Source organism: Pollachius pollachius (genome assembly GCF_949987615.1).
Source record: "Pollachius pollachius genome assembly, chromosome: 4".
Taxonomy (NCBI): domain Eukaryota; kingdom Metazoa; phylum Chordata; class Actinopteri; order Gadiformes; family Gadidae; genus Pollachius; species Pollachius pollachius.
In genome coordinates this window covers 29,218,060-29,232,349 of record NC_136937.1, presented here as the reverse complement: position 1 = coordinate 29,232,349, position 14,290 = coordinate 29,218,060, and the positions used below count along the sequence as shown (strand labels likewise).

The following is a 14,290-nucleotide window of genomic DNA, read 5'->3' as shown; positions in this document are numbered from 1 at the left end:
CGGGAGAGGGGAGAGAGAGAGAGAGAGAGCGCTGGTGGAGATCGCGTGTGTCTTTTTTAAATTTCTGGCTAGACAATGTTAACTTATTTATCGTGTGTGTGCGGGCTTGTGTGTGTCCACAGCCTTTCTTCGTGGACCACAACTGCCGGGCGACCACGTTCATAGACCCCACGGCTGCCCTCCAGAGCCCCCGGCCCTCCAGCCTGCTGGCCCACCGCCAGTACCTGACCCCGCCAGCGCAGCCACAGCGCTGGGGAGGTCAGCCCCCACCCGGCTGGTACGACACACACACACACACACACACATGCACACACATACAGACACACGCACGCCAAACGCACGCAAACACACACCAAGCACAAACATTTACATTTACATTTACATTTAGGGCATTTAGCAGACGCTTTTATCCAAAGCGACAATAATTGCATTTGTTACAATAAGTACATTTGTCATAAGAAGTGAAACAATATATCGCTGTCGGTACAGTAAAGATGTTCATAGAACCAAGTGCAAGTAGTACAATCGCTAGGCTAACCCATTCCCCGTGTAAAGCAGCGATAGCAGCTACTGTAGATGCTACACAATTAAGTACCTTGAATAAGTGTAATGAACCAGTGCCAGGACGTACAAACATTCAATGGTGGCTGTGCATTGGTTTCTATGCAGAGTCGAGATGAACTCTGAACAGGTGAGTTTTGAGTATTTTGCGGAAGCTGGTGAGCGACTCTGCGGTCCTGACATCGGTAGTGAGCTCGTTCCACCACTGAGGTCCCAAAACAGAGAAAAGTTGTGACTTCGCTGATCGACACCCACCAATCACACGTACACACCACACACACACACACACATGCACACACACACACCAAGCACCAACGCACGTGATGTTATGTTGAAGCTAGGGAAAGCAATTTATTTTAGACACGTTTTTGTTATATTAGTTGAAGTTCTCTTTACATCCCGACAGCAATCAATAAATCAAACGACAAGGAAATAAATCTGGTATTGCTTACGGTCGCGGGTCTGTCTTAAACCCTAAAAAAAGTATGAATTATTTAATTCAGCCCGAATTCTTTGATTAAAACGATTCAAAGTCTGCGTTTCTGGTGTGGTCCCCACAAGCCTGCTTAGTTTCCTAACGTGTGTGTTAAGGTCCTCACAAGCCTGCTTCATTTCCTAAAGCGTGTGTTAAGGTCCTCACAAGCCTGCTTCATTAACATGTGTTTGATAAGGTCCCCGAGATTTCTGGTGTAGTCCTCACAAGCCTGCTTCGTTTCCTAACGTGTGTGTGATAAGGTTCTCAGAAGCCTGCTTCATTAACGTGTGTGATAAGGTCCCATGTTTCAGTTGTGGTCCTCACAAGCCCACTTTGTTTCCTATAGTGTGTGTGGTAAGTTCCCCACAAGCCCGCTACGTTTCCTAAAGTGTGTGTGTTAAGGTCCTCACAAGCCAGCTACGTTTCCTAAAGTGTGTGTGTTAAGGTCCTCACAAGCCTGCTACGTTTCCTAAAGTGTGTGTGTTTGGGTCCTCACAAGCCCACTTTGTTTCCTAAAGTGTGTGAGTTAGGTCCTCACAAGCCTGCTACGTTTCCTTAAGTGTGTGTATTAGGGTCCTCACAAGCCTGCTACGTTTCCTAAAGTGTGTGTGTTAAGGTCCTCACAAGCCCACTACGTTTCCTGAAGTGTGTGGGTTAGGTCCTCACAAGCCCGCTTTGTTTCCTAAAGTGTGTGGGTTAGGGTCCTCACAAGCCTGCTACGTTTCCTAAAGTGTGTGTGTTAAGGTCCTCACAAGCCTGCTACGTTTCCTTAAAGTGTGTGGGTTAGGTCCTCACAAGCCACTTTGTTTCCTAAAGTGTGTGAGTTAGGTCCTCACAAGCCTGCTACGTTTCCTTTAGTGTGTGCATTAGGGTCCTCACAAGCCTGCTACGTTTCCTAAAGTGTGTGGGTTAGGTCCTCACAAGCCCGCTTTGTTTCCTAAAGTGTGTGTGTTAAGGTCCTCACAAGCCCACTACGTTTCCTAAAGTGTGTGTGTTAAGGTCCTCACAAGCCTGCTACGTTTCCTAAAGTGTGTGTGTTAAGGTCCTCACAAGCCCACTACGTTTCCTAAAGTGTGTGTGTTAAGGTCCTCACAAGCCCGCTACGTTTCCTAAAGTGTGTGTGTTAAGGTCCTCACAAGCCCGCTTTGTTTCCTAAAGTGTGTGTATTAGGGTCCTCACAAGCCTGCTACGTTTCCTAAAGTGTGTGGGTTAGGTCCTCACAAGCCCACTACGTTTCCTAAAGTGTGTGTGTTAAGGTCCTCACAAGCCTGCTACGTTTCCTAAAGTATGTGGGTTAGGTCCTCACAAGCCCGCTTTGTTTCCTAAAGTGTGTGTATTAGGGTCCTCACAAGCCTGCTACGTTTCCTAAAGTGTGTGGGTTAGGTCCTCACAAGCCCGCTTTGTTTCCTCACCTGTGTGTGTTCAGGCTTCAGAGGAGCAGCGTCACGGCGGGGCCCCTCCTGTCCTCCCCCGGCCCTCCAGCACCTTCAGCTCCAACAGCAGGGGCCAGAGCCAGGAGGTGGTACCGGTTGGTGAGTACACACAACCACAACCCCACACACATACACACATCTATACTTGCATGCAGCTCACACACACACACACAACCCCATCCACACACACATCTGTACGCACATGCAGCTCACCAGTAGGGCTGGCCCAAATTATTTGAATATTCGAATACTCGTTCCAAAATTAGCATTCAAAGCTTAAATCAGTATTCAGAGCTTCGTTTTGTTTTTTGTTTTTTTTTGCTCAACAACTTTTTTTTTGAAAGAAGCTAGAACTGCAATATAATGTCAGCAAATAATATAATATTTAGGATATAAAAGTTAGTAATATTGTAGTAGTAGTAGTATATTGCTCATTTAGGAGGATATTACATCACTAAGTGTCACAGCGCATCCATCACCTCACCTCCGAGCGCACGAAGTGAGGGCACTTACTTCAACATAGACAACGAGCTGGTTCAAAATGCCCCAAAAATCTTCAGATTGGGAACGGCAGAACCACCTTCTGGCGGTCTTTGAACTTTGACCTAGTTGGCCACTGACCTTTCAAAGCGCAACCGGTGAGACACCAGCTGTATGCTACGTGACGTTACCAGAGGCAAACTATAAGCGACACCAAGCAGAGAATGAGAGAGGTGGAGGACGTAAAGATATCTTGTTTCCCTTAACTTTATAACACAACATTAGCGGGATCTCGGGAGGAAAAGTAATGTTTAGCGATTGTTTACGTTCGCTGTACAGCGCCGCGCCCATCAACTGTGACTGGATGCTGCAGAGCGTGAGCGTCTTGGGAATACCCGGTCAATATAATGGATATAATATGGACACATAAGACAATCAATATTCGGTAATTGTCATGGATTTATTGTACAAATTCCCTGAAAAGATGCACGTTCCAGGATGAATTGTAAAGCTCCCGTAAGGGCTGAGATGGCAGAGAGGACAGCTGATTCGGAACGGAACAACAGCTGTTTTTCTGGAACGAGTATTCGAGTACTCGCTCGGAAAAACTAGAGTATTCAAAGCCTAAAAAATGGCATACGGGCCAGCCCTACTCACCAGTAGCGAACCGTGACTCTTAAACCTTAGCCCTCTGACCCCTCAGAAAAATGAAAATGAATATGTGAGTCCAGCCTTAGCTATGCAACGAGCAAACGGCATGGAGGGAGTGTGAGTTATCACCTGAACCAATGTTAGCCCTAGTGTGGGTCTTCCTCTTTTTAATTAAAGTTCACCTAGAAAACGGCGTGGATAATGAAACCGAAACAATATCCTTCTCACTAGCGGTTTCGTTACCACGGTTACGGCTGCTACTGTGAAATAGACCGAGTCCCGCCTTGATGTTCAAATAATGAATTAATAAAATAAAATTACAATATCTTGACTATCCTAGGAGAGGGCCTAGGGGGCCCTGACGTTTCCCCTCTGTAGCTAACAAACACAACACCAACACACACACACACACACACTTCCTTTGACCCCTGTGCTGTGTCTTCTGCCTGCCAGCGTACAACGAGAAGATCGTGGCGTTCCTACGGCAACCCAACATCTACGACATCCTCCAGGAGAGACAGCCGGAGTTCGGCCGCAACCACGCCCTCAGGTTCAATTTAATTCAATTCAACTTTATTTGTGCCGCCCTTAATCACAGGCACAGTCTCAATGGGCTTAACAGGGCAAATATTGATGACACCCCCCTGACCCTAGTCCCGAAGAAGGCCCCCCCCCTCCCCCCCCCCCCCCCCTCTGAGAAATGGAAGTGTGTGACGTGAACGTAACTGTGTGCTGGTTGCCATGGTGACAGGGAGAAGGTGCAGCTGATCCGTGCGGACGGCGCGCCGGGATTGGCCAGGCTCTCGGGCGACGCTGACCTCGTCATCCTGCTGAGGTAACGTCTGGGCGCGGTCACTTCCTGTTAGGGGAAAAGGTCACCACGGGCAACCGTGGCATTAACGACCGAAGGGCGGGGTGGGTTGGATGTAGAGGGCAGGACAGTCTGGTGTGAGTCGACGTCACGTTGGATTAAAGTGTCTGCTGGGCGACTGAATATCAACGTGACTCATCTAACATCAATGATTGATCAATTAGTCTTTACCACGCTCCGAAAAGGTTTTAATTATATATCTTTGTCTTTTAATTCTCTCTCTCTCTCTCTCTCTCTCTCTCTCTCTCTCTCTCTCCCCCCAGTCTGTTTGAAGAGGAAGTGATGTCGTACATCCCTCCGCACGCTCTGCTGCACCCCAGCTACTGCCAGTCACCGCGGGGGTCTCCCGTGTCCTCCCCTCAGAACTCCCCCGGTGAGAGAGAGAGAGAGAGAGAGAGAGGGGAGAGAGAGAGAGAATATTCACTTTTTATTATGTTATGCATAACATGGCACGCAACTGGAACTGACTTGTGTCAATGTGACGGATGATGACACAGCCTAAGAGGGATAAAATTGGTTCTTTTCTTTTTTTTCTCTTTCAAACTCACAATTGCATTACAGTTTGGGTTATTCTGGGATCCAGCCTTATTATGTTAGAGCAGAGCTTCTGATCCAGTAGCCCTACCATCTGACAGCAGATATATTCTGGGGGGGAGACGGCACAGAGATGGTCTGGAAAGTAAAAACCTCAAGGGCCTCAACGCCTGGTTTCGTGTTTTGTTCCGGAGATATTCTACAAAAGAAAACTAGGCGTTGGATGAAGCTTTAAGTAGGGGATTTTGTGTGAGTCTTCCGACAGTCTTCACGCGTTGATTTGAAACCTTACAGACATCGTTTCCTAACGTGTATGTGATAAAGTCCCCACATTTCTTGTGTCGTCCACACAGTCTTAACGGGTTGATTTTAAACCTTAAGAGACACGTTTTTACAGTTAAAGGACAATTCCGATATTTTGAACATTGAGCCCCCTTTCTGGTTTGTCTAACACCGAAATTTTGGATATTGGTCCTGGCTCGAGTATTTGGTTAATTTCAAATCGCCCCTGCCTGCTTCACAATGGCTGGCTATGGGCATTCAAAAATACCCCTAAACATTCGTTTTCAGAAACGTGAAACTCATCAAGTGGTTAGTGGTGTTCGTTGATGTTCCTATTCAAGTATCGTAGCGAAATACAGTTTCTGTCGTATTTTATTTGGCATTTCGTAAATCGGCATTTTGTAAATGAAACGGAAACCAGACCAGAACCGGAAACGGAAATGGGGGTGCTTGTAGGCTTTTCGCTCGGTTCTCTGTGTCAACAGTAGGGCTAGAACCGAGCGAAAAGACTACAAGCACCCACCTTTCCGTTTCCGGTTCCGGTCCACTTTCCGTTTCATTTACAAAATGCCGATGGAGTATTAGCAAAATACTCGAGACAGGACCAATATCCCGGACATCAACATGAATGGTTGAAACAAATACGAAGCAAAAGAAAGTGAATCGCCCAGTTCACTCAGATGATCGACCTTAGATATTAATATAAAGTCAGATTTGTGGGACTGCAATTTTTGCTGACTGATTAGCTGTTGATGCTGTATTCCAGGAACCCAGAGGGCCAACGCGAGGGCCCCGGCCCCCTACAAGAGGGACTTTGAGGCCAAGCTGAGGAACTTCTTCAGGAAGCTGGAGACCAAGGGCTACGGCCAGGGGCCCGGGAAACTCAAGTAGGGGCCCTATATGTGTCCTTTTGGCTGTGTGTGTTGGTATCTGTATATGTGTCTGTTTCTATCACACATGCCTGTGTGTTTATTATGTCTATGCATGGATCTATACTCGCTTTAGGTAAAATAGTCTTCCAGATCCCTAAATGCCAATATATATACTAGTATGTGACCTCCAATAACAAGTGTGTGTGTGTGTGTGTGTGTGGCTGTGTGTGTGTGTGTGTGTGTGTGTGTGTGTGTGTGTGTGCGTGTGTGTGTGTGTGTGTGCAGGCTGATCATCCGGCGAGACCACCTCCTGGAAGACGCCTTTAACCAGATCATGTGCTACTCCCGCAAGGACCTGCAGCGCAGCAAGCTCTACGTCAGCTTCGTAGGGGAGGAGGGGTGAGTCTGGGGGAGAGGAGGGGGGAGGGGAGGGAAGGGAGGAGTCTGGGGGGAGAGTGGGGGGGAAGTCTGGGGGGAGAGGAGGAGGGTGTCTGGGGGGAGAGGAGGGGGAGTCAATGGAACAAGGAGCCATGAGTCTCAAACCGTTTTCCCACGTGAACTCCAATGTCCAGAGAATCCGGTCTGAACATTCTCCGGAGTCGCCCTTTGACGCATGCAGTGAACGACAGGAAATGCTCCATGTCACAGGGGTTTCCACATACTGGCTCTTCTCTACTCTGATTGGTCGAGGGTGGGGGTGTGGCCTGGGTTGCGCCTAAAGGAACCAGGACACGATGCAAAACACATGCGGCCGGAAATCGCAGTTTGCTTATTGCTCATCAAAGATGGCAACGTCATTGCGTTGATGTATTCAGACGCATCCGCAAGGCCCTGTTCTTCGGGGGGGGTTCACGCAGTTCGCAGACGTAGATGGTCATCAACGCTCCTAGTGAATTCTACTTCTTCTTCTTTGGTACAGCAGGTGGCGGGAAATACGTAATACGCAAAACAGGATGTAGTGTCTGTGAGCTCTCAGGACAATGTCCACACTCTCTGTCCACACCGGGGCTCAAGAGGACGTCACACACACACCTTGGTCTGGGAACCCGGCAGGGATGAATCAGCTTAATGTCCGGACCTTTGCGTTCTCCCGTACAATCCCTTCCGGGTCCTGTCTGGATGGGTTCAGGGTCGCGGTGCATGTGTGTGAAAAAGAGGCCTCAGTCAGGGGAGGAGGACTCAGTTTTGAGCAGAGGAAGTAGTAGCCAATGGGACTCTTGTCATCTGTTCATGGTATGTTTGGTTCTTGTTGTCCACGAGAAAGCATGGTTATATAAGGACATGGTGAAGTCTGGAATACTTCTACCAGGCAAATGTTGTGTTCTGTAAACACAAAACATCTTGCTTCATTTATTCCTTTCTTTTCTTTTTTCTCTCCCTCCCCCCTCTTTCCCTCACTCCCCCCCCCCCTCCTCTCCCTCCCTCTCTCCCCCTTACTCCCCCCTTCCCCTCCTTCCCTCCCCCCTCTCTCCCTCTCTCCCTCCCTCCCCCAGGCTTGACTACAGCGGCCCTTCCAGAGAGTTCTTCTTCCTGGTTTCCAGAGAGCTCTTCAACCCTTATTATGGGCTGTTTGAATACTCGGCCAACGACACCTACACCGTGCAGATCAGCCCCATGTCGGCCTTCGTGGACAACCACCATGAGTGGTGAGGAGACACGCACGCACGCACACTCACTCACTCACACAGATAGACACACACACACTACACAACAACCTAATAACTTTTTGGCAGTTATTACATTATTGGCCGTTATAACGTTATTGGTTGCAACAGGGAATCACCTCAATCACTATAAATTAATATAAATGAAATAAATGCAAATGCATGAAATGAAGACCTCCCCTGCTAACCATAGTCACTAGGGTAAGGAAGTTCCTTACCCTAGTGACTAGGGGAAGTTCTGGTGGACCGTCCTCCAGGGCAACGGGACCACGTGGCATAGGGCTAGGGCCTAGTCCGACAAGGTGAAGCCTTTCGGCCTCACACCCGACGTTGTCCCGCTGCCCGTGACGTTGTCCCACTGGCCTCACACGCGAGGTGGATATATATCGCATTTAGGCAAAAAATAGGTTCGGCGCATGTCGAGGTTTGGACAAAAAACTGCATCTTACGTTGACGGAGCAGTGAATAGGTTCAGTACGCAGCAAAATAGCATGACAAACTGACTTTTTTAATGTGGCGGTTATCGCGTTTTGGAAAAGAGCTCCTCATGTGGAAACTTCCAAGTCTAATTTAAACGAAATTATGAAATATTGCAGCTAGTCCTGACTTATTACAGCAGAAACCAAAAGGCTGGCTAGTTGAGGGCTACCTAGAAGTAGCCTTCTTTGTCACCTAAATCTACCTGAAGTAGAAGGAACGTGCATAATCTTCATAATGGACATCTATCTCATGACAGTACAACTAAAATAGCCTGTATTTAAAATATATCATGAAATATATTATTTGTGAGTAGGCTGTAGAAAATCATAGGAGTGACGTTTGTTAAATAAGCAATTATAAGAAAAAGGTATGCAAATGTATAAATATATGTAAATACTTAACATTGATCGTGAAAATGGTTAATTTAACTGAAAGAAGGGGGTAGGGACCTACAAGCTTTTGCTTCTCTTGGAGGTGGGGGAGGGCTTGGCCTGAACTGTGTGCGAACACACAGTTCACACACAGTTATTCTAGCACTGACCACTAGGGTTGCACTCCGAAAAGTACGTACACACACAGATACACACACACACACACTTTAAATCCGGTGAAACCTACCCGACGAGGACCTATAGGGATATTGAGGGGTACATTGCCAAGAATGTTAAAATAGTGTTTTCTATCGTTTGCAATGCTTGTGCCTCTGGGGACCTGGACTCAGGTCCTCACCGCACACAAGGTCCCCACGGGTTTGGTGGGCAACCAGGTTCAAGTCCCCACCAAGTAGCAAAAACAAGTTCACACTTGGACAGATAGACACTCACAAACACACTCACACACACACACGGACAGATAGACACTCACTCACTCACTTACACAGACAAATATATACACACCAAACGGACAGATACACACACAGAGACACACACGCACACACACACACACACAGATACACACACAAACACACACGTTAAAAAACGCACACCTATACCTATATCTATACCTATACCTATATCTACACACGCAAAAGCACATATAACCTCAAACATACACACACATTAATACTCTCACTATTAATACTTTTACTACGATTAGAGTCCCAGTGATTTTAATCTGTGTGTGTTTGTGTGCGCGCGTGTGTGTGCGTGTGTGTGCGTGCAGGTTCCGGTTCAGCGGTCGGATCCTGGGTCTGGCTCTGATCCACCAGTACCTGCTGGACGCCTTCTTCACCAGACCCTTCTACAAAGGACTGCTGCGCATGTGGGTTTACACACTCGCGTCACCCGCCCACTCTTTCCCCCTTGCCGCCTGGCTATCTGTATCCCTCTCTGTATCCATCTCTCTCTCCATTCAGTTCAGAGGAGCTCTGCCGGCATTCGAAACAAACACACTCAGTTTGTGCCAAGTAACTAAGGAAAGGTTCAACATTGAAATAGTTCCATGACCACACCTGAAAATGGATATGCAGTCAGAAACTACTTGAATACGACTGATTGTGTAATACTACATGAAATTGTGTTACGTTGCGATTTGGCTGGTTGATTTGTGTGTGTCTCTCTCTGTATATATTTACATGTCTCTCTCTCTTCCTCGCCCTATCTATCTCCATGTCTCTCTCTCTCTCTCTCTCTTTATGTGCATACCTCTCTCTCTCTCTCTCTCTCTCTCTCTCTCTCTCTCTCTCTATGTGCATGTCTCTCTCTCTCTCTCTCTCTCTCTATGTGCATATCTCTCTCTCTCTCTCTCTCTATGTGCATGTCTCTCTCTCTCTCTCTCTCTATGTGCATGTCTCTCTCTCTCTCTATCTCTCTCTCTCTCTATGTGCATGTCCCTCTCTCTCGCTCTCTCTCTCTCTCTCTCTCTATGTGCATGTCTCTCTCTCTCTCTCTCTCTCTCTCTATGTGCATGTCTCTCTCTCTCTCTCTCTCTATGTGCATGTCTCTCTCTCTCTCTCTCTCTCTATGTGCATGTCTCTCGCTCTCTCTCTCTCTCTCTCTCTCTCTCTCTCTCTCTCTCTCTCTCTCTCTCTATATATGTGCCTGTCTCTCTCCTAGCCCGTGTGAGCTGAGCGACCTGGAGTTCCTGGACGAGGAGTTCCACCAGTCTCTGCAGTGGATGAAGGACAACGACATCGAGGACATGCTGGACCTCACCTTCACCGTCAACGAGGAGGTCTTCGGGCAGGTGGGCGTCTTAAAAATCCTCCGATAGGGCGTTGTTCGTAAGAATGCATCGCAGGGTTTTGTGGGCGATGCGGCGAGAGTCAAAACTGCTTATTTTGTATGCGAGAAAGCTCATTTTCTCAAGAAAAGGAGGAAACTGGACAGAAAAGGGATTGATTGTTCAATCGCAGTGACCTAACCATTAGTTAAAGTTTGTAAAACAAGACTATGTCAATATGTGTGTTACCCGTACATTTGTGTATGGCATGTGTGTTACACGTGTGTGTATTTCCTGTTTGTTACACGTGTGTGTGTGTGTGTGTGTGTGTGTGTTGCCGGGCAGATCACGGAGCGGGAGCTGAAGGTGGGCGGGGCCAACATCGCCGTGACGGAGAAGAACAAGAAGGAGTACATTGAGCGGACGGTGAAGTGGAGGATCGAGAGGGGCGTGGTCCAGCAGACGGAGAGCCTGGTCCGCGGCTTCTACGAGGTGTGTGTGTGTGTGTGTCTGTGTGATTGGGTATGTGTGTGTGTATGTGTGTGTTTGTGATTGTGTGTGTGTGTGTGTGTGTGTGTGTGTGTGTGTGTGTGTGTGTGTGTGTGTGTGTGTGGATTGTGGCGGCGGTAGATTGGGAGAGAGTAGAAATTTTACATTTTAGGGACAGTGGATGTTGTGGGGACAGTTGACATGGGGACAGTAAATAGTGAAATAAGTAGACCTTGTGGGGACAGTATATTGTGGGGACATTAGACATTGTGGGGACAGTAGATTGTGGGGACAGCAGATTATGGGGACAGTATATTGTGGGGACATTCGCCATTGTGGGGACAGTATATTGTGGGGACAGTAGACAATTTAAAGGCAGTAGACTGTACATTGTGAGAGCAGCAGAAATTTAAAGCACAGGAGATCATGGGGGCAGTAGACATTTTGAAGACAACAGACATTGTGAGTGAAGTCAGGGACAGATTTGTAGCGGTAAAACTCGTTTTCTTTTCGGTGCTCACACCCTCCCCCCTCTCCACCCCCTACAAGGTGGTGGATGCGCGGCTGGTGTCCGTGTTCGATGCCCGCGAGCTGGAGCTGGTGATCGCAGGGACGGCGGAGATCGACCTGTCGGACTGGAGGAACAACACGGAGTACAGAGGAGGTAGGAGTAGAAAAAGAAAATACGTGATTTATGGATTCATTGGTGTAGAGGTTCCTTTTTTTTATGATTTGTTACTGTTAGTATAAGTAAGATGTTACTGAAGTAAGATTTATTTTTATTTTACAATTCAATAGTTCAATAAAGATGTTATAATATTAATTCATCTCAACACATAGACCTTGCCTACAGGAAAGAGCAGTTTATATGTTGACTGCTTCCAACGTTGTGTTGGTCATACTGTAGAAAGATGTATTGCTTGACTTTAGTGAATAATACAGAACATAACAAACCTTAATAAAAAAAATCATATGCTAAATCGCAAGCGCACTATTGGTCGAAATAATCGCAATTCGATTATTTCCCCAAATCGTTCAGCCCTAGTACCAATCCATCGTCGTGTTTGTCGCCTGCAGGTTACCACGACAACCACATCGTGATCCGCTGGTTCTGGGCGGCGGTTGAGAGGTTCAACAACGAGCAGCGTCTGAGGCTGCTGCAGGTAGCCTGTGTGGCATCGCTCGCCCACTCTCTCTCTTTAACCCTGAACCTCCATCTCTGTCTCTCCTCTTCTACCCTTCCCCCCCCTCCCTTTAGCTCCTCCCCTCCCACACCCTACTCTCTCCCCTCTCCCTCTCCCCCCTTTAGTTCTCCCCCCCCCTCTCTCGCTCTCTCTCTTGCTCTCCCTCTCCCTCTTTTCCTCATTCTTTGAAAACGTGTCACCAAAGCTTGGAAAGAAACAGAAATTAATATGTCACTAAGCAAGTCTCTCCATCGGTCTCTCCTCCCCCACCCCCTCCCCCTCTCCAGTTTGTGACGGGTACGTCCAGTATCCCGTACGAGGGCTTTGCGTCTCTGCGCGGCAGCAACGGACCGCGCAGATTCTGTGTGGAGAAGTGGGGGAGGGTCACCTCCCTGCCCAGGTGAGACACCGCCGCCGTCGTCCCCGGCAACAGCAGACAGCTGACGGGGAAAAATGACGACAACAGTAACGTTAAGATGAACATATGTAAACAAGTGGGGGGAGCAAATAACTCTTGCAGGTGCTGAACGTAAAACAAAGAGAAGAGTGGTTTAAGATGCAAATGTCTTTCGTGTACTGAATGTAAAACAAAGTGGTTTACGCCTGCGTTATGTATTCTTTTCCATTAGCACCCTCTAGTGGCTTGAGTTGTAGCTACAGCCATAGCTAATGTACCAGAATATAACGATGTATAGAGAAATTAAGGTCACAGTAAATAGCTGCACTAGCAAAGTTACAAATAATTTCCAGTCACCACGTGGCTTTGTGCCAAGGACTCTTTCCCAATTCCATACAAAGGGCAACCAAGTCAAATATATTACAAAATATAGAAGCACAACAGTTACTATAAAATATAAAAATGCAAACAATGTATACAATAACCATTTGTTCTGGTTTCCTCTCTCCAGGGCTCATACTTGCTTCAACAGACTGGACCTGCCTCCATACCCGTCCTTCTCCATGTTGTACGAGAAGATGCTCACGGCTGTGGAGGAGACCAGCACCTTCGGACTCGAGTAGAGCCAGCCGTTGTATCTCTAACCGTGTTTTCGTGTGGATCAAAAATGAGGAGTACCGGTTCCAGCCACCAGATGGCGCCAGAATACAGCGGTCGGTGGATGGGTTTGATATGAGGGAAATTACACATTCCAACAGCCCATTATTTTTCACGTGACCTTTGAACCAGGAAGTACTGACGAAATATGGATGTGAGCCTATCACTGACCGTTATTTTTAAGGCTTATTTTTCCGAAGAACTATGTGACTAGATGGGATTCAAGTTTTTATTTTGTTTTTGAGATCCGTACAAACCCTGCCACTTTACTGAAGTGCAGATGCATGTGTACGTGTACGTGATGAAACCCTCCTTCTCGATATTTATTGCTGAGCGATGAAGACATAGAAGCTTTTGGTTTTCAATCATGGACTCAATCATGACATAGGATTAGGAGATGCTTTTTACAGTTCCTGCAATGCTAGGACGGGAGAGAACACTGCTTTTAAGTCTCCTGAAGGCTATCAAAGAGATGAACAGACCTCACCTTCACCTTAAGACACAATGACAATGTCCTGTTTTTTTTTCTTTTATTGCTACATTTGAGTTTTTTTGTTCAAAAAAAGTTTACCATAGCGAAAGGAGTAGGTGAATTCACCGAATATTCCACACGATGAAGCTGCAATTCACATTCAGGAACTTTCTCAGGCCTAATGTTGCTACTTTCGCCACAAAACCTATTCGGGGACTATTTGAAGGTCAGTCGTTTTGGCGCTCCCATGTGGTCCAGCAGGGTAACTACCCGTGTGGATGCACAGTAGCACTTCTCAAAAGTCAATCCTTCAGACCATCAGAATGAAGGCTGAAACGGGGGTATTTTGGGGGGGGGGGGTATAGACAAAAAAAGCTTTAATGTTGTAATAACAGTATTTCCAGCTTTTTACAAATAGCGGATTTTCTATTAATCCTGGTGGCGATATGTTGTATAACGAATGTAACTGACTTTGATGACGTAAACTATGAGTGGTGTGCGTTTTCCCTTTTCATGATCTGAACCAGACTAATTGTTAATTGAAATCCTCTGTTGCTCGGTGGTTTCCCACTTTTCGTACAAGTCGATTTTTGTACGAATCGTACTAAATTAATTTGACCACAAAGTA

General features: G+C 47.0%; 1 protein-coding gene across 1 annotated transcript in view; it reads left to right on the top strand.

Annotated features, from left to right (window-relative positions):
• LOC307075204 (E3 ubiquitin-protein ligase HECW2-like) overlaps positions 1–13,985 on the top strand; it is a 37,242-nt gene extending 23,257 nt beyond the window's left edge. The window contains 16 exon segments of the mRNA XM_079735710.1: positions 73–230; positions 232–277; positions 2,470–2,568; positions 4,054–4,150; positions 4,352–4,435; positions 4,735–4,844; positions 6,054–6,174; positions 6,445–6,558; positions 7,653–7,805; positions 9,465–9,563; positions 10,358–10,487; positions 10,809–10,955; positions 11,502–11,616; positions 12,030–12,115; positions 12,424–12,536; positions 13,045–13,985. Coding sequence (XP_079591836.1) covers positions 73–230; positions 232–277; positions 2,470–2,568; positions 4,054–4,150; positions 4,352–4,435; positions 4,735–4,844; positions 6,054–6,174; positions 6,445–6,558; positions 7,653–7,805; positions 9,465–9,563; positions 10,358–10,487; positions 10,809–10,955; positions 11,502–11,616; positions 12,030–12,115; positions 12,424–12,536; positions 13,045–13,156 — 1,784 coding nt within the window. The 3' untranslated portion in view covers positions 13,157–13,985.
• Positions 13,986–14,290: the final 305 nt, after the last annotated feature.